This window comes from Meles meles, chromosome 15 (genome assembly GCF_922984935.1).
Source record: "Meles meles chromosome 15, mMelMel3.1 paternal haplotype, whole genome shotgun sequence".
NCBI classification, from domain to species: domain Eukaryota; kingdom Metazoa; phylum Chordata; class Mammalia; order Carnivora; family Mustelidae; genus Meles; species Meles meles.
This window is the reverse complement of record NC_060080.1, coordinates 67,393,344-67,416,241: the sequence shown is the minus strand read 5'-3', so window position 1 is coordinate 67,416,241 and position 22,898 is coordinate 67,393,344. Positions and strand designations below refer to the sequence as shown.

The following is a 22,898-nucleotide window of genomic DNA, read 5'->3' as shown; positions in this document are numbered from 1 at the left end:
GATGGTGGCTGGTCCCGTTGAGCTATGGATTCCTCACAGTTTGCATTTGGTCTTCACAGGAACGTAAGGAGTAAGGCCATTACTATCACCATGTACACACTGTGGCACAGAGAATTTAGGTTGTTTGCCTGAAATTGCATAGCTGATGGGTGACAGAACTGAACTCAGACCCAGAGAGTGGGCAGAGAGTGGGCTTCAGAGAGCAAGCCTGCGGCTGCTGCCTGAAGCTATTTTTCCCTGCCATCTTGCCTTTCTTTATAGTGGACTTGGGGGCTTAGTCAGTGGGGGAGTCAGGATTCAAACCCAGGTCTGACTCCAAAGCCCATGCCCCTAACCTCTGCAAGACTGAATCCTTTGACCACTAATTTATATGGGGAAATTGATATACTAAGACCTCCTTGTGAGTGACTTCAGTGTCAGACAATGGACTTTACTCACTAGGTTAAAAATTAGTTCAGTGGAACAACTACCAACATATCTTGGATGACCATTCAATCCAGTTCATAGCTGTTTTCCTGGAGTAATTATTAATAGCTCTCCCTTTCACTCGGAGAAGTGTCCTGGTTTATACATTGCAGCGGATGGTTAACCTAATCTTTTTTTTTTTTTTAAGATTTTATTTATTTATTTGACAGAGAGAGAGATCACAAGTAGGCAGAGAGGCAGGCAGAGAGAGAGGAGGAAGCAGGCTCCCTGCGGAGCAGAGAGCCCGATGCGGGGCTCAATCCCAGGACCCTGAGATCATGACCTGAGCCGAAGGCAGCAGCTTAATCCACTGAGCCACCCAGGCGCCCTGGTTAACCTAATCTTAAGGACTCTCCTCAAGGGCAGGCTTGTCTTGTGTTCTCTCGGCCCTGACATCAGGTGTGACTCCAGTACCTAAATGGCTTGTTGCTACCTGAGCGCATGAAGGAAGATGGAATTTAGATAAGGCAGTTTGGAGTTGCTGGTATGACATCACTTTCAGCATACCATGAACTGTGACCCAGGGGAGCGTGTGGAAATGGAGTTTGGAGTTCCTTAGCACAAGGCTGTGGGACTGCCCTGTCCCTGGGAGGGGTCCTTATCAAAGTCTGGACAATAAGAAAGATGGGAGATTCTTAAACAGGGGTCCTTTTAAACACCCCCCCCCCACAGGGTCCACACTCATTCAGAAATGTCTCCCTGTGACCCCGAAAAGCAGTGGAAAACATGGCTCACGCGGCGCTGGCAGCCGGTACTGGCAGTTTTTTGTTTTTTTTTTTTTTTAAGATTTTATTTATTTGACAGAGAGAAATCACAACTAGGCAGAGAGGCAGGCAGAGAGAGAGAGAGAGGGAAGCAGGCTTCCCGCTGAGCAGAGAGCCCGACGCGGGACTCGATCCCGGGACCCTGAGATCACAACCCGAGCTGAAGGCAGTGGCCCAACCCACTGAGCCACCCAGGCGCCCCGGTACTGGTAGTTTTATTGACACCTTCAGAAAGAGTTGTTCGTGGCAGAAGAAGCAGGATAAAATCTTTCACCTCTAGAATTCTGCATTAGGACTCTTGGATCAAAGACTTGGAGCGACTCTAAGTAATCAGCAAGGTCTCTAAAGCAAGTTTTGTGTGTAAGGCGCGATGTCCAAAAAAGGGTTTCTGGAAACTGAATTCCAGTATTCCTGTTCTCAAATATCCTCTCTTTTCTTGGAAGCAAAAGTACTGGTTTTATTAATCCTTCACTCCTTTCCCCCATTCCCTTCTGGGGTCTTTTGAAAATTCCAGATACTCAAGTAGTAAGAAATGAATGGATAAACCTTAAAGAAATAGAAAATGTTTTGTTTGGTGGGGTTTTGTTGTTGTTGTTGTTGTCGTTTTAACATTCTGATCGTTGTCCTTGGGTTTGAAAGGAAGATAACGTTCTAAATTACGAAACTGCAGTTCTTCTCACAAGCAATGTTAAAGACACCGTCACATGTCTGTGCATAATGCACATGTCTCCTCCATATGCACATAATGCAAATGTCTCCTTCTCTCCATTGAGTCTGCTTGATAATAGAATCGTGCTGAGAACGGTTCCTCGTGGATTCTTTTGTAGGTGGAAGATGCTGTGCTTTCTCCCCGGACGGGAAAGCCTTAGCAGTTGGCTTGAATGATGGGAGTTTCCTGGTTGTAAATGCGGACACTGTTGAAGACATGGTCTCCTTCCATCACAGAAAAGAAATGATCTCCGATATTAAATTTTCAAAAGGTGAAGATTATAGCAGAGACTGTCTAGACTATGTGGGGACGAAAGTTTACAAAAACAGACTATTTAAATACTTCCTTGACCATTTTCCCATTTTGAAATAAGCTCCTGCAAGTCAATTCCTGTGTAAAACATTTGGGATTCACTGGTTTTAACTGCACCTTTTCTTTACAGATACAGGAAAATACCTTGCTGTGGCGTCCCATGACAACTTTGTGGATATTTACAACGTCCTGACAAGCAAACGGGTCGGCGTCTGTAGAGGCGCTTCTAGTTATATCACACACATTGACTGGGACTCAAGAGGTAAAGTCTGTCGTGGCTTCTAAGATATAATCTTTGTTTTGAAAAAGTCAGTAGCCATCCACGTGTTATTTCCAGAGGGAAGACCGGTCGAGTTTTGGAGAAAACCTGAGTGGAGAAACCACAATAAATATAAATAACTGTAACTTTACACCCCAGGGGCATCCGCTGTTAACATTTTGAGTATTTTTTGTCTTATTACTACGACTACAATTATTATTATTCAAGCCAATGAGTTTTTTTTTTTTAAAGATTTTATTTATTTATTTGACAGAGATCACAAGTAGGCAGAGAGACAGGCAGAGAGAGAGAGAGGGAAGCAGGCTCCCCGCCGAGCGGAGAGCCCGATGCGGGACTCGATCCCAGGACCCTGAGATCATGACCTGAGCCGAAGGCAGTGGCTTAACCCACTGAGCCACCCAGGTGCCCCAAAGCCAATGAGTTTTAAGAGCATTAGAGGTATGAGGTGCCTTCTGTTACCGCAGCACCCCACTCCCTCACCTTTGGGTTCGGCATGCTGTGTCCTGGCCCTGCGTCTCCCCCTTACCATTTTCCCTTTTCCTATCAGTGCTCCACCCCCCAAAGAACGGACTAGGAAGTCTCCAGCAATTTTCACCTTCCGGCACAGGTAGAGAGCTACATTCAGCACACCTCATGTCACCCTGCTTTCCAAGGGAGGGCCGCCCCCCTACCTCCTCCAAGTCATGCCCATGACAAATCCAGTTTCTACCAGGGAAGTTTGAAGCCAGACAATGTGGATGATTCAGAAGTAAGACACAGTTCCTGTAGTTCTCACCAGAGTTTGTAAGTTAGTGAGGGAGACAGACTTGTACTTGAAGTGCAGGCACCCAGACGGTAAGGCTTGGGAATGAGAAGTGGGAAGTCACAGGGCAGGGGCGTGCAGGGCCTCGGAATGGGTTGTGTCAGCATTAGGCATGCAGGGCGGAGCTGCACTGTTACAGGGTGGGTCACTTTTAAGTCTCATCCCGGGGACTTGGCGGATGTTAAGAGTTTGGGGTAGGCGTCTAGCAATGCGTGGGGCCCCAGCTTCCAAAGAAGTTTTAGTTGACTGTGAGAGAAAAGCACCAAGACCAGGGGTGCCTCTGAGGAAAGAGCTCACGGGAGAACCTATGGAGCCTCATGGAAGCAACATCCTTTGAGATGGATCTTGAAAGACTAGGAGAAGTTCACCAGGTGATGAAGTCCAGACTCAGAAGGAATATGGCATTTCAAGACAGGAGGTGGGAAGAACAGGGGGAGATAAAGAAACTAATGTTGACTGGCTGAGGGCAAGAAGGGAGAAGACTGTGGAGAGATAGACGGGGACAGACTGTGAAGGAACCTTTACACCATGCCAGGAGCTGAGCCCTGCCCTTTACCCTGGAGGGATTAGGTAACTTTGGGGGACTTAAGGTGGGGCAACCCCTGCCATCTTGGGAGGACAAGGAAGCCTGGACTTGGAAAGCAACTAAAATCAGCCAGGAGAGAGGGGCTGGGGGCCTCAATCCAAGCGAGATGATTTCAGAGCTGGCAGAATATTCTATTTCAAGTATCTGTTGGAAGTACTGGCCATAGATGGACAGATACTTCTGCTAGGTGTTCATAGTTTTTTTTTTTTTTAATTTTTTAAAAATTTATTTGACAGAAATCACAAGTAGGCAGAGAGGCAGGTGGGGGGGGGCAGGCAGGCTCCCTGCTGAGCAGAGAGCCCGATGCGGGGCTCGATCCCAGGACCCTGAGATCATGACCTGAGCTGAAGGCTTTAACCCACTGAGCCACCCTAGGTGTTCATGTTTAACCGTACTTGCTCCCCGGGAATTTGGATTTTATTTGAGCCTCACAACCTGTAGGTATTTTACACAGTGCACTAGAGGGATGGAAACATGCTGTGGATTGTAGGGGCAAGTCCCAGCAAGGGCAGAGGGAGATCAGATAAGTCCCTCTCACTTTCATGTCCAAGCCTGGCCAGATGCAGGGCCTAGGCTGGACTTGGTGACCAGGTGGGACACTGCTGTCCTGAGAGTCTTCTAGGGACCAGAGCGGCCCAGGGGATAGAGGGAGACAATAGCTTCTCAGCCCCCCTCTATGGATGTTCTCCGATTATTATTTAAGCATTAAAAAAAAGAGAGAGAGCGAGAGAGTAATTTCCCCCCTGGGTGTCCTGTAGCTAAAGTCCCTCTTTACGCCGTCTTGGGAGCAGGATTTAGGACAGTGGGGCAGCCTGGCGCACACAGAGTAGAGTACAGGGCATTTAGTTGGGAAACTAACACACAGTACGTGGCAGAACATGTGAAATCCCACCGTTTCAGTGACCGTTGGTGGGGGTCTCTGCTCAATTATTATCTACAAGAGAAAATGGGACATTGGAAGAATAAATTTCAGTTGGGAAGATTTCTTTTACGTTAGTTTTAATTGTGGTAAAAACACATAAAATTTAGCATCTTAGCCATTTTTAAATGTGTGGTTCAGGGACATCAGCTGCATCCACACTGTTGTGCACCCTTCACCGGCGCCCATGTGTGGATCAATCATCTTGTAAACCACCAAACAGTAACTCCTCTTCTCCCCGCCCCCCAGCACCCTCCAACCACCATTCTACTTGTGTCTTTCTGAATCTGACAATTCTAGGTATCTCGTGTAAGTGGAATCAGACAGTATTTGGGTGTTTTAAAGATGTATTCATTCATTTTAGGAACACCTGCATGGCTTAGTGGGTTAAGTCTCTGCCTTTGGCTCAGGTCAGGATCTCAGGGTCCTGGGGTAGAGACCCATAACGGGCTCTCTGCTCAGCACAGAGCCTGCTTCCCCCCCCCACCCCCCTGCTGCCTGCCTCTCTGCCTACTTGTGATTTCTCTATGTCAAATAAATAAAATCTTTTTTTTTTTTTTAAGATTTATTCATTCATTTTAGAGAGGGAAAAAGAGTGCGAGTGCAGGGAGGGCAGGAGGAGAAGGAGAGAGAGACTCTCTTGCAGACTCCCTATTGAGCACAGTGTGGAGGTGGGGCTTGAGTTCAGGAGCCTGAGGTCACCACCTGAGCTGAAATTAACCATCTAGACCACCCAGGCAGCCCCAGTATTTGTTTTCTTAATAACAGATTTATCTCACCTAACATAAGTCCTTAAGATTAATCCATATGGTAGCATGGATCAGAATTTCCTTCCTTTTTAAAGCTGAACAATACTCCACTGTATGTACAGACCACATTTTGTTTATCCCGTCATGCATCGATGGACACCGGGGTAGCTTCCACCTTTTTTTTTTTTTTTAATATTTTATTTATTTGACAGAGAGAAATCACAACTAGGCAGAGAGGCAGGCAGAGAGAGAGGAGGAAGCAGGCTCCCTGCGGAGCAGAGAGCCTGATGTGGGGCTCGATCCCAGGACCCTGGGATCATGACCTGAGCCGAAGGCAGCGGCTTTAACCCACTGAGCCACCCAGGCGCCCCAGCTTCCACCTTTTAGTCATTGTGAGTAAGGCAGCTATGAACATGGGTATACTAGATCCTGCTTTTAATTCTTGGGGGGTATAGACCCAGAAGGGGAATTGCTGAGTCAGATGGTGATTGTATGTTTAATTTGTCGAGGCACCAATGTACTGGTTCCCATAGCAACTGCACCACTTTACATTCTTACCAGCAGAGTACGGTGTTCGGTAACCAATACTTGTTATTTCTGGTTTGGGGGCATCATTTTTATAGTCACTGTCCTTGTGGTTGAAATGGTATTTTACTGCATTTTTTACTTGTGTTTTGGGTATTTTTTTAAATTCTGCAAATGTGGGGCACCTGGGGGCTCCGTCAGTCTGCCTTCGACTCAGATCCTGATCCCCGAGTTCTGGGATTGAGCCCCTCATCAGGCTCCCTGCTCAATAGGGAGCCTGCTTCTTCCTCTCCCTCTGCCATTACCCGTGTTTTTTTGCTCTCTCTTTCTCTCTCAAATAAACAAATAAAATCTCTAAAAAATTAATTCTGCAAATGTATAGGCCCTGTGTGGGATGCTAGGGCTATAAAGAGGAGTAAGTACTAGATGGAAAGAGCAGGATCTTGGCCAGGATCAGTAGGTTGCAATCAGGCAGGTGTCCAGGTGATGGTCTTTATAGACGGCCCTCAATGTGGAGCCATCACTTTGGAGGGAGAGAGACTCACTTCACTATTTCCATAATTCTGCCCTAAGCCAGCCTCTGTGGTCCAGCTGGAGCTCAGGGTGATGGAAAAGTCCCCGAGGAGTAAGGAGGCTGAGGTCTTTGAAAAGCCTCCTCACCTCCTGTCCTAAGTGGCCCCTTGGGTCAGGTGCGCACATCAGACTAAATGTTTTCTATGGATGGAGAGGAGAATAGAATACTTCTGATTTTCGGGGGGTTATTCTATCTGGAGAATGAGAGCAAGTATGCCCGTGGATCTTCCCTGGTGTAATTCCAGCATGACGGCCATGAGACATGTGTTGCATTGGTATGCTAGTGTTCTGATATCCCAGTTCTCACAGGGCTTGACCTCAGGAGCGTGCCATGCTGCCTCGAGACCAGCCTCACTTTTCATGGCAGGGCCTCGAGGGTCTAGAGGGGCTAGAGAGAATTCAGGAGGAGGCTTCTGTTTCATTGCTTTGATCTTGTCAAAAATAGCGAACACATTTGCCAGAGCCAGCTGGCTCGTCAGGGGCGGGGATGGCGCAGTCACCAGCCGCTGCAGCCTTTCGTGTCCATGGCAACCACGGGTCCGAAGAAATCGAAAAGCACATCAGGCTGTTGTAGGAATACCAGCTCCCCCTGAGTGAAAGCTCCTGCACAAAATGCATGAGAAAGAAAAAAAGAATGTAGGGAGAGAGAAAACATGGAAGAACATTTTCTAGCTGATAGTAGTTTGTTTCTAGAAATACTGGGACTGTAAGATTGTTTATCAGTGAACAGTTTGGGCCGTAAGAGAACGCTCCTTGCCATTTCCATTGCAAATGGCCTGATATATTGGGTACATTTAGTCTGAATTTCGGAACTGTCCTAACTTGTAGATTACACGGCAGCTGGGATGATGGGTGTGAATCAGTTCTGTGGATCATCTAGTTCTCTATACCTGTGGGGTTGTAGTTTCCTGTACACACCTCGTAACGAGGCCCTCTGGCCCCTCCGGTTCTCTTCCTCCTTGTGAGTAGACATGTTGAGTGAATAAAAATGTGGGAATTCTGAAAGACTAGGGTTACTCTTACTAAGGGGCAATTATAAGTGGATTATACAGATTTTTTGCTCTTTGCTTCTGTTCTCATATGACAGCAGAAGGCAGCAGAAAAAAAGAGTGGTGACTAAATATTTTTTCTATGCTTAAAAAAAAAGTAATAATCACAGTAAAGAATATGGTGGGGGTAGGGGGAGGAATCACTCCCATAATTCCACTTCCCTAACAAAGAATTGTTGCAGTTTTTTAAAAAAATTCCTTCATATCCTTGGTTGCAAGGAACTCAAACCCACTCAGCTTAAAATTTTTAAAATAATAATGAACAATGAGCTTATTGGGAAGATACAGGGATAGCTCATGAAATCCAAGAGCCGGAAGCATTGTACTGGCTTTAGGAATGAACCAGAAAACCAAGCAGGCACTTCTCCCCTCTTCTCTCCTCTCCTGCTCCGAGGAAGCTCAGTTCAGTGTCCACTGCTGTCCTCGGTCTGGGTCTGCTTTTGGCCCCTCTTTCTGCGCAGGGAGCTTTCCTTAATTCATTGGCACGTGGTCCACTCAGTCACCCCAAAATGCCACCCTCATTTCCAAAGTTCCCATCTTATCCCAGCTAGGCACCCACTGATTGGGTCTCCCAGATTCTGAGTTCCCAGGAAAGGGAATTTGAGTGCCCACTCCCATCTCTCTCCTGGCCTGTCCTGGGTCATTGTCTTCCAGAGGATAAACACGGCCATGGGGTCCATGCAGCCCAAGGCAGGGGGCAGTTCTCAGGAAAAGGGCATGAGCTAGGTTGGTACCCCACGGACATTATGGTGCTGGGCAGCACTCATAGTGCTTTGTGCTTAGATGTTCTCATAATCTTGCAATTATAAAGTGCTTCACTTAACTATTCTAATAATTTTGGGGTATTCCTTAAAATATTATCTTTGAAACTATAGTGTAAAGTGAATTATTGGGATTATCTGGGAATTATGATTCTTTGAGATTATGATTCATTGAGTTCTTTGATTCTTAGTATCTCATGGCCAGAAGCTATCTAAAGTTAGCCACTGAATCAAAGAATGTTGTCATTGAATTCTTTGATCCCTTTTCCAAATCATTTGTTATTTGCACTTCCTCTTGAGAATCCTTAAAAATATTTTGTAGGTCTATTTAGTTCATTGGAAAAATATTATTCATTTTCTTATAATATTAAATAGCCAAAGCTCATTTAACTACCTTTTTTTTTCCTTGTTTGTGTATGTTCAGCCATAAATTCAGGGAAATGTGCCCCTTTCAAAGGAAGCATTTTCAAATTCACTCGCTCCTCACAGCCAAGGCCCCTCATCGCCATATTATAACCCAGCAAATTAGTAGCAAGTAAGGCTTTCAGTTACAAAAATAGCCTTATTTTTTTTTCCATTTTATTTATTTTTTCAGCGTAACAGTATTCATTCTTTTTGCACAACACCCAGTGCTCCATGCAAAACGTGCCCTCCGCATTACCCACCACCTGTTCCCCCAACCTCCCACCCCTGACCCTTCAAAACCCTCAGGTTGTTTTTTAGAGTCCAAAAATAGCCTTATTTTTAATTAATCACTGAGCAATAGACCTGCAGCTTCAGAAGGTTCATCAAACCAGCTTGCAGACCCAGGCGGCACCCACCTGAGCATTAAAGAGCGTGGTAGAAGACACAGAGTTCTTATTTTGATAAAACTTTTGCAGGAAGGACATTTCAAGACTACTAGATGTACAGATTGTGGGGGACAAGCAGGGGAAGAAATGGTATGATGTAAATGTACACGGAATTATTTAAGATGAAATATTGGGCCATCTGAGGTTAACTTCAGAAGAATCTGGTGAGGGCCTGAGTGGAGGCTCATGGAACAGGGCTGGGCCTTGAGCTTGTAACCGTTGAAGCTGAACACTGACTGGGCGCGTAGGCGTTCTTCATACTCTTCTTACTTCTACGTGTGTTTGAAATGTCCTGTCATTTTAAAATGCTGAAAAAATACTGGTCTGTATCGTTTGAGTCATTTAAATTTCAAGCCGTAAAGGATTAGTAGGGTGCTGGGAGGAGATTCGGAATATCTCATCTTCAACATTGATCAAAACAAATTCAAGATTTTAATTTTACATCAGACCAAAAGAGCATTTTTGCTCAACACTTTGGGGAAAATCTTGGATTTCTTTACAAATTTTCAAGTAAGATGGGGGTGAGGGGAGCATTTATAGGTTGTTTTGTGTGTCTTTATCTTCCAGTTTCTAAACTTCAAAAGACAAATTTAGAATTTAGGTCTGGGTAAATGTGGATGCTTAACACAAGGTTCTCGTGTCTGATGCCATAGTTCTTGCCAAAGCAGTTTCCTTTTACTGCATGCTTGTGCAACCAGGAAAATGGGGGCGGGGGGGAGACAACCAAACCCAGATTTTGTCAAGCTTTCGAAAAATATGTACTTCCATTGCAACAGAGTGAAACACAGCAGCTTGATTCTAGGAGGGATGTGCAAGGTCACATTAAAAGGAATGAGGTCCCCATTGACAAATTCCTGGCTCCGGGGTCTGAGCCATGTCATGTAATTGCCTGTGCATGCACTTCTGGAGAATTCCATTTATTTGCTCAATTTATGAGACTGATTTAAATGAATCCAAATAGTTGCAACCATGCTTAGCTCTTTACAATAGAAAGATAAATGCAGATGTGAATTGTCTTTCTGCTTCATTCTCTCACACCAGGAAAATTGTTGCAAGTTAATTCCGGTGCCAAAGAACAACTCTTTTTCGAAGCTCCAAGAGGCAAACGGCATATAATTAGACCTTCAGAGGTAACAGTCCTATACAGAGCTTTTTCAAGAGTGTTTTGTGAAGATGTAATATGTCCATTTTAAATAAAAACCTGTCACTTATTATCCATCAGTAGGGGTTATATTCAGTGTACCTTTAAGCTTGCTTGTGTCTTAAATGTGACTGCTTAATCCAGCTCCCTCCATTCTGAGGACCTATGGATCCCCGGGGCTACTAGTGTAGCATGGCGCATTCCTGCAGTCTGCCTTCTGCTCCATTTCCCTCTGCTGGCAGACACCGACTAAGCTAGCAGCTTGGGTACCACAGAGTCCTTCTTCCACTGGACATGCCCTGTCCTTTCGTGCACAGCTTTCTGTGAACATAAATGCTTGAAACATGCTTTCTCACTCTTTACTATTTATTATAGCGTTATCTTCTCCAACAACAGTGAGGAAATTACTTTTCAAGACAAAAGTACAACCTGACCATCCATTGTATCAAATTGTTTCCCCTCTCCCTATTTTCCTCATGTCCTTGGCCACTGAGGTCATTTTTTAATTATAAATCCAAGCCTATATACAAAACCTGAATCCATGAACTAATGCCTTCCTAAAGGCTCCGCTGCTCTTGTGGGCAGGTGGATCTCTCAGGGTCCATGCGAACGCGGATGGCCAAAAGGTAATTGCCTAATTGAGCCCTAAGGACCTTGTCTTAGTCCCACGAAATAATCCGACTCATTTATTTGCTGTGTAACATTTGATGAAAGAAAAGGAAGTCTTGCTTCTGTAGAAGAAAAGGGGCCAGAGGGTACACAGCTGAGGGACAGGCATCCGCCTCTCTCTGACTTCAGTTTGCTAGTAATAGAAACTACCCCATCGTTGCAAAGTGGGACAGGGACACTGGGACTTGCGTCCATTCATAACGTTTTCATGGTTTCTAAAGTACTTATGCACTACGTAAGAAACAGCAGTTGTCATAGATGATGGCGTTATGTTCATGGAGATTGTTGACTGGTCAATTGCTCTCACTCCCAGATCCCAATTTATTTATCTCTAATCAGTTGCTATTTTAACTTTTTTAAGGTAACCTCCATAGCCTTGAATAAGATGTTCTAAATTATGTCACTTGTTCACTAGATACTAGACACTTGGTGAATGTTCTGGCGCTTCATAAGCCTATGTTTTTGTCTCCAGAACAGACTAGTGTGATGGTTGTCAGTCTCCTTTTACAGAGAGGGAGAGGAAGGCTCCAGGACAGCAGGAGCCGTGGAGCTGCGATCCCAGTCTTGAGGGGACCGTGTGTGACTCGGCAGCCTTGACCACGGGGCCTCTTGGATTTCTCCTGTGTATTTTAACATCATTTTACATCACTTCATCTGTCTTTTCCCTTCATTCTGGTGCCCCCAAATAAGTATACTACAGTAAAATTCAGTGGAACCCAGTGGTGGAGAGGGGAATGACTCCAGCTTGGGACCACTGGCACTTACTATGTATAGGAAGAGGATGCACACGAGGGAAGTTCATGTTACAAGACTCCTTGCAACGCCAGGCTCGGGCTCTGAAGATTTCATTTGTCACTCTGTGGTACACAGTTGGTGTCCCAGAGGCTGGTCCCTGGTGCTGCTGTTTGGGGAGGCCATGCTGCTGATGTTTCCACGGCTAGCCTCCCCAGTCTTTCCTCCTCAGGGCCCTGGAGAGGCAGCTCAGCATTTCCTTTACCAGTATTGTCAGGCCCTTCAGCTGCATAGGATGGATTTGGGAAATCCTCTTTACAAAAAAGATTTTTTTTTTTCCTTTAAACAGCCGTGGTGAAACTAATGCAAAGCTTACTCAGCAAACTTAAGTATGACAAATATTAAAAAGTCTGTTTAAATCAGTACAATGCAGCGTGGTGCAGTTAAAGCCACACTAAACTAGGAGGCCGTCTCTCTTGAGGTTGCTTCCCCTCTTCCTCCTAAGTCGGCTGTGATTTACAATTTATGGGGCTCACCTCTCTGGGCTTCAGTTCCTTCCCCCAGAAAATCACCATGGTAATGACACAGTTGTGAGGCGAGGTGCTGTGGAAAAGACCATTTGAGGACCCTTCTTCCGTCTAAGTTCCAGGATTTTTTTTTTATTTATTTTCAGCATAACAGTATTCATTGTTGTTGCACCACACCCAGTGCTCCATGCAGTACGTACCCTCCCTATTACCCACCACCTGGTTCCTCAACCTCCCACCCCCCGCCCCTTCAAAACCCTCTGGTTGTTTTTCAGAGTCCATAGTCTCTCATGGTTCATCTCCCCTTCCAGTTTCCCTCAACTCCCTTCTCCTCTCCATCTCCCCGTGTCCTCCATGTTCTCTGTTATGCTCCACAAATAAGTGAGACCATATGATACTTGACTCTCTCTGCTTGACTTATTTCTCTCAGCATAATCTCTTCCAGTCCCGTCCATGTTGCTACAAAAGTTGGGTATTCATCCTTTCTGATGGAGGCATAATACTCCATCGTGTATAAGGACCACATCTTCCTTATCCATTCGTCCGTTGAAGGGCATCTTGGTTCTTTCCACAGTTTGGCGACCGTGACCATTGCTGCTATAAACACTGGGGTACAGATGGCCTTTCTTTTCACTACATCTGTATCTTTGGGGTAGATACCCAGCAGTGCATTTGCAGGGTCATAGGGAAGCTCTATTTCTAATTTCTTGAGGAATCTCCACACTGTTCTCTGAAGCGGCTGCACCAACTTGCATTCCCACCAACAGTGTAAGAGGGTTCCCTTTTCTCCACATCCTCTCCAACACACATTGTTTCCTGTCTTGCTAATTTTGGCCTTTCTAACTGGTGTCAGGTGGTATCTCAATGTGGTTTTAATTTGAATCTCCCTGATGGCTAGTGATGATGAACATTTTTTCATGTGTCTGATAGCAACATGAAAGTGTCTGTTCATATCTTCTGCCCATTTTTTGATATGATTATCTGTTTTGTGTGTGTTGAGTTTGAGGAGTTCTTTATAGATCCTGGATATCAACCTTTTGTCTGTACTGTCATTTGCAAATATCTTCTCCCATTCCGTGGGTTGCCTTTTTGTTTTGTTGACTGTTTCCTTTGCTGAGCAGTAGCTTTTGATCTTGATGAAGTCCCAAAAGTTCATTTTCGCTTTTGTTTCCTTGGCCTTTGGAGACATATCTTGAAAGAAGTTGCTGTGGCTGATATCGAAGAGGTTACTGCCTATGTTCTCCTCTAGGATTCTGATGGATTCCTGTCTCAGGTTGAGGTCTTTTATCCATTTCGAGTTTATCTTTGTGTACGGTGTAAGAGAATGGTCGAGTTTCATTCTTCTACATGTAGCTGTCCAGTTTTCCCAGCACCATTTATTGAAGAGAATGTCTTTTTTCCATTGTATATTTTTTCCTGTTTTGTCGAAGATTATTTGACCATAGAGTTGAGGGTCCATATCTGGGCTCTCCACTCTGTTCCACTGCTCTGTGTGACTGTTTTTATGCCAGTACCACGCTGTCTTGGTGATCACAGCTTTGTAGTAAAGCTTGAAATTGGGCAACGTGATGCCGCCAGTTTTGTTTTTGTTTTTCAACATTTCCTTAGCAATTCAGGGTCTCTTCCGATTTCATACAAATTTTAGGATTATTTGTTCCAGCTCTCTGAAAAATACCGGTGGAATTTTGATCGTAAGTTCCAGGATTTTTAACAAGTTTACCACTTTGGGGTTTTGTGGGTTGCAGAGGTCATACTTAATGTTCCATTTTAAATGCAATTTCCAGAGCTTCCAGCAAATGAGATATTTGCTTGGGGACCACAGGGCCCAGATCTGGCCAAGGGGGGTCTGCTGGGGTGACCACAGGGTGAGCCCTAGATAACGAGGTCAAGGAAAGTGCCACCAAGGGCACGCTGGCAGTGGGAATGGACGGGGCGTCTCAGAAATGGAATCTGGAACCTGGAAGGGAGTCAGTGGCCAGAAAGACTGCTTGTAGAACCAGCAGGAATGGTTCCCTTCTCTTCCTGCGAAGACCACTTAAGCCACCTCAAGTCACCCCTGTCTGTGGTCCTGCCCGAGGCCCCCCAAATCACTGGGGCCAGTGCAGCTTTTTGGTTCCAGTTCTGCATGGGTCCAGAAAGGACAGAATGTGAAATGAGAAATTTCAGTAACTAAAATATGTTTAACACCTCCCCGTGTTGTGACCAAAACCCTAGCTGCATCTTATCTTGCCGTTCCTCTGTAATACTAGGAGATAATAGCTGATCGGACTCCCCAGGGGAGTCTAACACACAGTGTAGTTACTGTTGTTTATTTTAAAAAGGAAAGCCTAGATTATATCACGATTTGACCTATATGAATTTTAAGTCTTCTGTCCATGAATTTCAGACAAAACAGTTTTAAAGGATAAAATATATATTTTAGGGCAATGCAATATGAACAGTTCTTCAATTTTTTTAGGTCATCTCTCTGTAGCATACAGGATTTTAAGCTAGCTTCAGAATCTTGTTACTCATTCCTTCTAGAAAGTAGTCCTTTAAAACAAAAGTTATGTCTGTGACTTTTAAAAATAGTGTGCTAACTGATCAGCCCGAGTGATCAATGAGCAGAGTGGTTCTCACTTGGGAGCAATTTTGCCCCTCCCCCAGGGCATTTGCCAATGTCTGGGGACCACTTGGGGAGGGAGATTACTGGCAAGTAGAAGAGAGGGATGCCGGTAAAATACTACCGTGCACAGGATAGTCCCCGACCACAGAGAATCATCTGGCCTAGAATCTTAGCAACACCGTCACTGAGAAACCCTGATCCAGTTTATGGCTTCGATGATGATACATATCTAGGGAAGAACTAAGAGATTTTCTTGCTGTCTGGTTTCCACAATTCCAAAATGTTGATTTTATCTGTAGAAAAATATATATCTAAAAATACATAGAAAAAATATAACACTACCTGACTGTAGTGTTTACAAAGATAATGCAGAGGCCACTCACAAATGCAGCTTAGAACTTTCGCACCTCAGGTCACAACACAAATGCCTGATGTTGGCCAAGTCTTCAGTAAGAGCGACTCTGCTTCATATCGTTTCTTTTTAAAAAGAAAAACAGATCATACGGCATAAGGAATGCAGTCAGTGGTATTGTAATCGACTTGGATGGTGACAGATGGGAGCTACATTCGTGCTGAGCAGAGCTTAATGGACGCATAGGCTTGGGCAATCACCGTGCTGTACACTGGGCACTACTATAACATTGCACACCAACTGTGCTTCCAGTGAAAAAGATCTCTCGGTTGTGCGAAAATATATTCATTTTCCTTCCTTCTTTTTAAGATTGAGAAGATAGAGTGGGACACGTGGACATGTGTCCTGGGGCCCACCTGCGAGGGCATCTGGCCTGCGCATAGCGACGTGACTGATGTCAATGCAGCCAGTCTTACCAAAGACTGTTCCCTCCTAGCCACCGGAGATGATTTTGGCTTTGTTAAGCTTTTCTCCTATCCCGTCAAGGTAATACTGCATGCATATTGTATATCCTTGCTCAGTCTCGTCAATAACCTAAAATCTATGTATTGTATCTAAGTGGATTTTTAAATATTGAAGGTATAAGCAGTTAGCGATGTCATCGGCAGCTCTCTTGCTATGTGTGCGGTCTAAACACCCCCGGACTTGTTTATTATAGAAGTCGGATTCTCGTGGTATCCAATTCCTCCTTGAAAGGCCTTCAATGGCCATTAAATCCAACATCTCACCAGCTGCAAGGGAGGAATTTCTTCGCAATGTCATGGACCAGTGCCTTTCTAACCTGTACTAGCATACTTCCGGAGAGGAGGGAATTACTACCTCACAAAGCAGCCCAATTCATTATTTTTTTTTATTTTATTTATTTGACAGAGAGAAATCACAACTAGGCAGAGAGGCAGGCAGAGAGAGAGGAGGAAGCAGGCTCTCCGCGGAGTAGAGAGCCCGACGCGGGGCTCGATCCCAGGACCCTGGGATCATGACATGAGCCGAAGGCAGAGGCTTTAACCCACTGAGCCACCCAGGCGCCCCAGCAGCCCAATTTATTATTAAATAGTTTTTTTTTTTTAAATACTGAGGTTTCCAACTTCTCTGCATCTTTGCCAATACTTAGTTCAATTTTCAAAATGTTCTGCTCTGTACAGAGCTGAAGTTTCTTTTCTTTAGCCAAAGTTCTGCCTTCTGAACCATCACCAAGTAACTGCAGTCCTCTCACCGAGCCTTCGTCTGGAGGAAGATAGTATTTGACTCCCTGAAATCTCATTTTCTCCCACCGAAATGTGTCCAGTTCTTCAGGCCATTTCCTGCAGCACATCGTTTCCAGCTGCTCCTGCCTCTGAGCACACTCCATGTTATCAGATCCATTCCAGACTATCTCATCTGAAATGGAATTCACCACTTTAGATGTTGACCAGCTCAGGCTCAGTGGGACTCTTACCTTCTTCTTTTGATTTTGTATTTGGATTAGATCACACTCAAGTGGCACCAGCTCTATGGGCTGCCACACTGTGCAGCTGACTCTTAGATTTCATTCCAGAAAAAATGTTTAGGTTATCCCTTGTCTTGTATGTACACAATTGATTTTCTAAAATTTGAGTACAGAGCTTTATATCTGTACCCAATGAGGTTTATGTTACTACACCTCGTTGTTCGAATCTGTCAACATCTTTTAAATATTTTAAGTATTTTAAATACTTACTGTCCTTTCCAGCATCACGTTATCTTCTCATTTCACAAGTGGAAGTTTTAAAAATCATGGGGAGAAGAAATAAAAAGACTAGAAAAACCCAGTGGCAGCACCAGGAACCCCATTCATTTCCATATTCTATTTATTAGTACACCCATTGGGTTAGAGTTCCTCAGTCAGTAACAGACCTTTACATTTACCTGACTGTGCTATCCTCGAGCTCATATTTCTATCTCTAGTCCAAGGACACATCATTAATAACTTGGAAAATATCTTGCTAAAAGCCACATGGACTGTGTCTCTGGTATCCTTAATCTCTCCTTCTAATAAACCAATCAGTAAAAGATGCGCAGTTCACAGTGAACCCCTGTCGCTGCCTAGTGATCATTACTTCCTTTTCCAAGTGCTTATTGACATTTTGTGTAATAATTCACCTTAGAATTTTCCAGGGATTGCATCAACTCATGAATCAATATTTGCCAGAGACTACGTGTTTTCCCTTTTGAATACAGGAACCTTTTATGTTTGGTGCCACCTCTCCTGGTTTCTAAACTCCCCAGCTGTTACTGACCTGACTTATGTGGTCTCGTTGGATGGACATAGACTCATGCATACAGCTCTGTTTTGCCCTTTTTGGTTTGAAGAGCATTCTCTTTATAGAGGAGATGAGTAGATCTGTTTTCTGTTGCTATTAAATAATCTGATCGAAATAGTGTTCCTCACTTCTGGTTTTTTTCTACCCCTAAATATGTCTTTAAATTCCTTTTCAGTGTCTTAGGTATTGACTTCAGCATTCCTGCAACTGTATTAAAGTTGTCTGGGCGAGACTTTTGTATTCATCCTCGGTTATCTGCTCCTCCGACACGTGTACACTTAAGACCCGACCACACCAGTTTCCTTGGCAGCAACTTGGGTTTCTTTAGATGCCTTCCTCTTTGAGCTTTCATTTGTTAACATACTGTCAGATTTCTATTTTTGTAGTTTTTTCTAAGATACACTTCTTATGTATACGTCCAGTCCCAAATTCCAAAGCCACCTAGTAGCCTTCCCTCAATGATTCATGACTTCACTACCACTTACCAGCCCCCCTTCCTATCTGATCAGAGTTCAGTTCTCTGTAGCACTTGTCCTTCCTACAGCTACATTTTTTGAAATGAGTTTGCCCGCAGAACAAGTCAAAAAGCTAGTGATACCTGTTTTAGTAGACAGTTTGGGGCAGATCTTTAGATAGCTGAAATCCCCTCGGTACCACCACATCGTCCTCCTGAGCTAGGTTCGTTGTTGGTCTTGGGAATTCATTATCCACATCCGCAGCCTGCCTGCATGGGCTGCCTATCGCAGAAGTTTAAGCTGTGTTCCTCCAACTCCCAGAATTCCAAGGAGGCTCCTCAAGGACAACCCCAAGCAACAGGGTAGGGGCCAAGTGAAGGGGCTTTGGGGCCCCATCCCTGCTTTCATCAGAGTCACTGTGTGTTTTGTATTTTATACATTGAGTTTCTGTGTAAGATTTCTTCCAACACTCTGTGAAGAAAATGTTCAAGCATAGAGATAAGGCAAAAGAATGATACAGCGAACCCCTGGAACCCCACCACCTAGATTCTATATGTAATTCAAAGTAAGTGGTAGATATCAGGGGACTTAGCCCTGAATGTTTCAACATGCCTATCATTACCTATTGTTCAGTATTTGCCTATGGTGTTTTTAAGTAAAATATTTATATAGTTGAAATACACAAATTTTTTAAGGTTCCTTTTTTGTTTTGTTTTAAAGATTTTATGTATTTATTTTAGAGAGAGAAAGAGCACAAGAGGGTGGGAGGGAGGGATAGGACAGATGGAGAGGAAGAAGCAGGCTCCTGCTCAGCCCTGTAATGGGGCTCTCCTGGGATCATGACCTGAGCCCAAGGCAGACACTTAACTGACTGAGCCACCCAGGTGCCACTTAAGGTTCCTTTTGGGTGAACATTGACAAATACATACACCTACACGATCCAAACACCTATCAAGATACAGATCACTATCATTACCCCAGGAAATTTCCTCATGCTAACTTCTGGGTCAGTTCCCTCCCCCCACTTCTATTCTCACATGAAGAGACTATTCCATTATTTTTCACCATAGATAAGTTTTACCTGTCCCAGAACTTCATATAAATGGAATGATCAAGTAGGTGATGTTTTATGTCTGGCTTCCTTCACTCAGATAATGTTTCTGAGAGTCCTCCTTGGTATTCTGTGTAATAATAGTCTGTTTCTTTTTATAGCTGAGTGGAATTCCATTGTATGGGTAGAACAGAGTTTGTTTATCAACATGGCTATCAAGGGGCACATGCTTTTCCAGTGTTTGGTTGTATAAATCTGTGGGCAACATAGTTTGGATGAATCTTTGTGGACATGTTTTCTCCCTCTTATGTAAATACATAGGAGTGAAATTTCTGGGTCATAGGGGGAAGTGCATGTTTAACTTTTTAAGAAACTGCCAGACCTTTTTCCAAAGTGGTTGTATCATTTTACATTCTCACAGAGAAGTTAAGAGAGTCCAGTTGCCAACATTCAGTGTTGTCTGACTTGTAAAATTTAGCTGTCCTGGGGGCAGATAATATGATCTCATTGTGTTTGTAATTTATGTTTACCTGATGACTAATTATGCTAAGCACTCATTTGTTTCCTTATTGACCATCTGTGAAGTGTTTGTACAAATCTTTTATCCACTATTTTAAGTTGGATTGTTTATCTTTTTATTCCTGAGTTCTACTGTGTAACATCTGATTAAAGAAACAGTTTCATAATTTAAAAGCATTTGAAAACCTGTGGTCATTGTAAACTCTTTGATAGTGTCACTTCTCTTCCTCTTCTTTTTCTTAATCTGATTTTTCTGGTACACTTTCGCCCCTAAATATGGGGACCCAAGCTGGTGAATTTTGCTAGCTCTCTAGTCATACTCCTCCAGCGCTCTGAGCCTGTTGGGCAAAGTTCTCCAAGCTGAATGTTTGCTTCCCCACCAAAATTCATATGTTGAAGCCCTACCATCCAGTGTGACTATATATAGAGAGGGCATTTGCAGAATAAATAAGGTTAAATGTGGGCATAAGGCTGGGGTTCTGATCCGATAGGATTAATGTTCTTGTAAGAAGAGACACCACAGAGCTCACTCTCTCTCTCTCCATGCGCACACACACTGAGGAAAAGCCATAAGCACACTTTCTGTGTGCTCATAGATGTGTGTCTAAACCAGGAAGGGAGCTCTCACCAGGAACCAAATTGGCTGACACCTTGACCTTAAACTTTCCAGCCTCTTCCCAGAACTGTGAGAAATGAATTTCTGTTGTATAAGCTCCCTCCCCCACATGTGGTGTCTTGGTAGACAGCCCTACCCCATTAGCCACCTCCCACTGCAGTAGTCTAGCAGCGAGTCCCATGTCATTGGGCTTTCATAATACCTACGAGTGCTCATCACCACAGAACAATCTCTTTGCCCAAAATCCAAGTTCCATTTGTTATACTCTAATGTCATATCTTCTTCTTGACCCCTTGTCTTGTTCTTCTTTTCTAGCAGTTACTTGGCCTCTCTTCCAGGCAGTTTTCTTGCAATGACTACCATGTGCTCTTATATATTCAGTTTTGCAGGTTAAAATCTTCTTGATGAGGTATTAGTCCCCTGGTGATCACATTATTTCCTGCCTCCATGGAACAGACTGTCCTTTTCCAGAGTCCACCCAGTTTTCTAATACCTTGTATCATGTTGCAGAAAACCCAGTTCTCTCCTTAGACACCATCGATATAGCTGGCCAGTTGTTCCCAGAGCCTCCGTTCCCTTGCAAGTTGTGCCCTTCGACTGTACCAGCGAGGTTAAAATACACCATGTCATTGACATTTCTACAACCCACCCTCACGTTCTCAAGTCTCCTTCCCAGAAAGTCAAAGCTTCTAGAGAATGGTTCTTCTGAAAGGAACCTTGTCTGTTAAGTGTGACAGGCAGAGAAGCCCTATGTAAAATGTGAATCTGGGGAGAGGGTACATCGCTATCATCAAACTCTCAGGTAAGCCTCACCAAACAGCGGTCAACACCCAGTCCTGTGGAGACATATTCCAGATTCTCTGTTTTTTCATGAGTTAGTGGAAGAGGAAAGTTGTGGTAGAGAGTCCCAGTGAGTGATACACAAACACGTGGTTTGACATGATGACCCGGAAGGACAGCTCATTGGACCAGCTCTGCGAGGTCTGCAGGAGAGGCGCCTTCCATAGGCCCTAAGGGAACCACCAAACATCTCTGCTGGCCTCTTCCTCCCGGGGGAACAGCTAATTTCCTGAAAGTGTCTAGTAACTATGAATTCCCTTTATTGTACCATGGAGCCGTGATCTTGTTTCATATTCTGAGAATCTTGAATCTCCCTTCGCTGCAAGAATCTCAGCTTTGTGAAATCGCTTCAGTGGTTCAGAACTTTTCCTCTTTCTCCTGTGTCACTTTCTTTCCCTCTACAATCTGATTATGATCACCTTAGAATGTTTTTTTCTCCCGAACCTTTCATTTTGGATTTCGTCTCTCATCCTGTCTAGAAACCGTATATCCCATTATGTAAGTAGGGGTATGGAGCGACATTCCTCAGGTTCTTTTCTTTGTCCACCTCAAGAAATAAGCTTGTGTTTGTAGTAGATACAGTGGGTAGGTTCCTGCTTCCAGCTGGAAGACCAGCAGGACACAAGGCTGCCGCCACTATGCCTGTCCTTTTTGCTCCCATTATCTCTGCCTATTTTGTAGCAAACCAGTGACTCTGGAAGGCTTCTTGGAAATATGACCTGCCTCTCTGCTTCCTGCTCTTTCTACACTCAGTACTCTGTTGAGGAGTGGGCATTTCCACTCCTCTCTCAGGTAGGGGCCGCCCGGTACAGAGAGATCTTGACTAAGAGTATTTCGGAGTCACGCACTCTGCCGCACCTGTCTCCTGCCATGTGTCTGTGCTGGTTTCAGGTTCCCCAGCATGCTAGTCCAAAACCCTCTGGAAGCCTCTTCCGTTATTGAGTCCAGTGTCCATCAGGGACACCAATGGCCCTCTCACAAGCTCAGAAAGAGTGTGCAGCTTCCCACATCGGTCAAGGTATTCTCTGGTTGTTGCTGAGAGGATGGAAAAACTCTCCCTCTTTTAATGGCTCTTGCTGGAGCTGTTTTTGCCAGGCCATGGCTCATGAGCCAAAAATGGAAGCTGCTTTCTGGTGGCAGCTTCGGCTTCCACCGCATGTCAGGACTGCCCCGGGTGAGCCGCTGCCTTGTATTTCACCCTCGTCCTTCCCCGCTGGGGTGAATGTTGTGTGGCCTGGGTGTGCAACGCCGAAGAGCTTTCTGTATTCACTCACAAATTGGGCTCTTTATTTGGTTATGCTTGTTGAAAAGGAACTTACTTTGTTTTAAAATGGGTTATTTGCGTGTTTCCAGTGAAAATTGTTTCCAGCATCTATGGCAGAAACTGCTGTGTTGTTTTAAATCTTATTTTAGGCCCCAGGATTATAAGCAGTCCCTTGGTCTTCTGTCCTAGCCTGGGCTGTGGTTCAGAAGCCGGTATGGGGGTTGACTGGGAGGATACTTCTCATCTCAAATGTCAGCCAGACTCACCATCAGGAGTTTCCACTAGAGACCTGTGGAGAATGTACATTTGATATTTGAGAGAAACAAATAAGCTTCATACACTTCATTAGGCTCCCAGAAGTAGGTTCTGTAGTCTAATGTTTCCTTCCTTCCCTTACAAACTCCATACTGAGGACCTGTAACGAGCCAGGTGATGTTTTAGGA

The 22,898-nt window shown here is 44.4% G+C and overlaps 1 protein-coding gene across 5 annotated transcripts in view; it reads left to right on the top strand.

Moving 5' to 3' along the window:
* Nucleotides 1-22,898, top strand: part of EML6 (EMAP like 6) — a 291,851-nt gene that overhangs the window by 223,558 nt on the left and 45,395 nt on the right. For 4 of the 5 annotated variants that reach the window (XM_045979779.1, XM_045979778.1, XM_045979777.1 and 1 more), the window contains exons 22-25: nucleotides 2,057-2,209; nucleotides 2,381-2,512; nucleotides 10,387-10,475; nucleotides 15,741-15,917. In XM_045979779.1, coding sequence (XP_045835735.1) covers nucleotides 2,057-2,209; nucleotides 2,381-2,512; nucleotides 10,387-10,475; nucleotides 15,741-15,917 — 551 coding nt within the window. Of the gene's footprint in view, nucleotides 1-2,056; nucleotides 2,210-2,380; nucleotides 2,513-10,386; nucleotides 10,476-15,740; nucleotides 15,918-22,898 lie in introns of those variants that run through there. The other variant, XM_045979781.1, reaches the window with a different exon arrangement.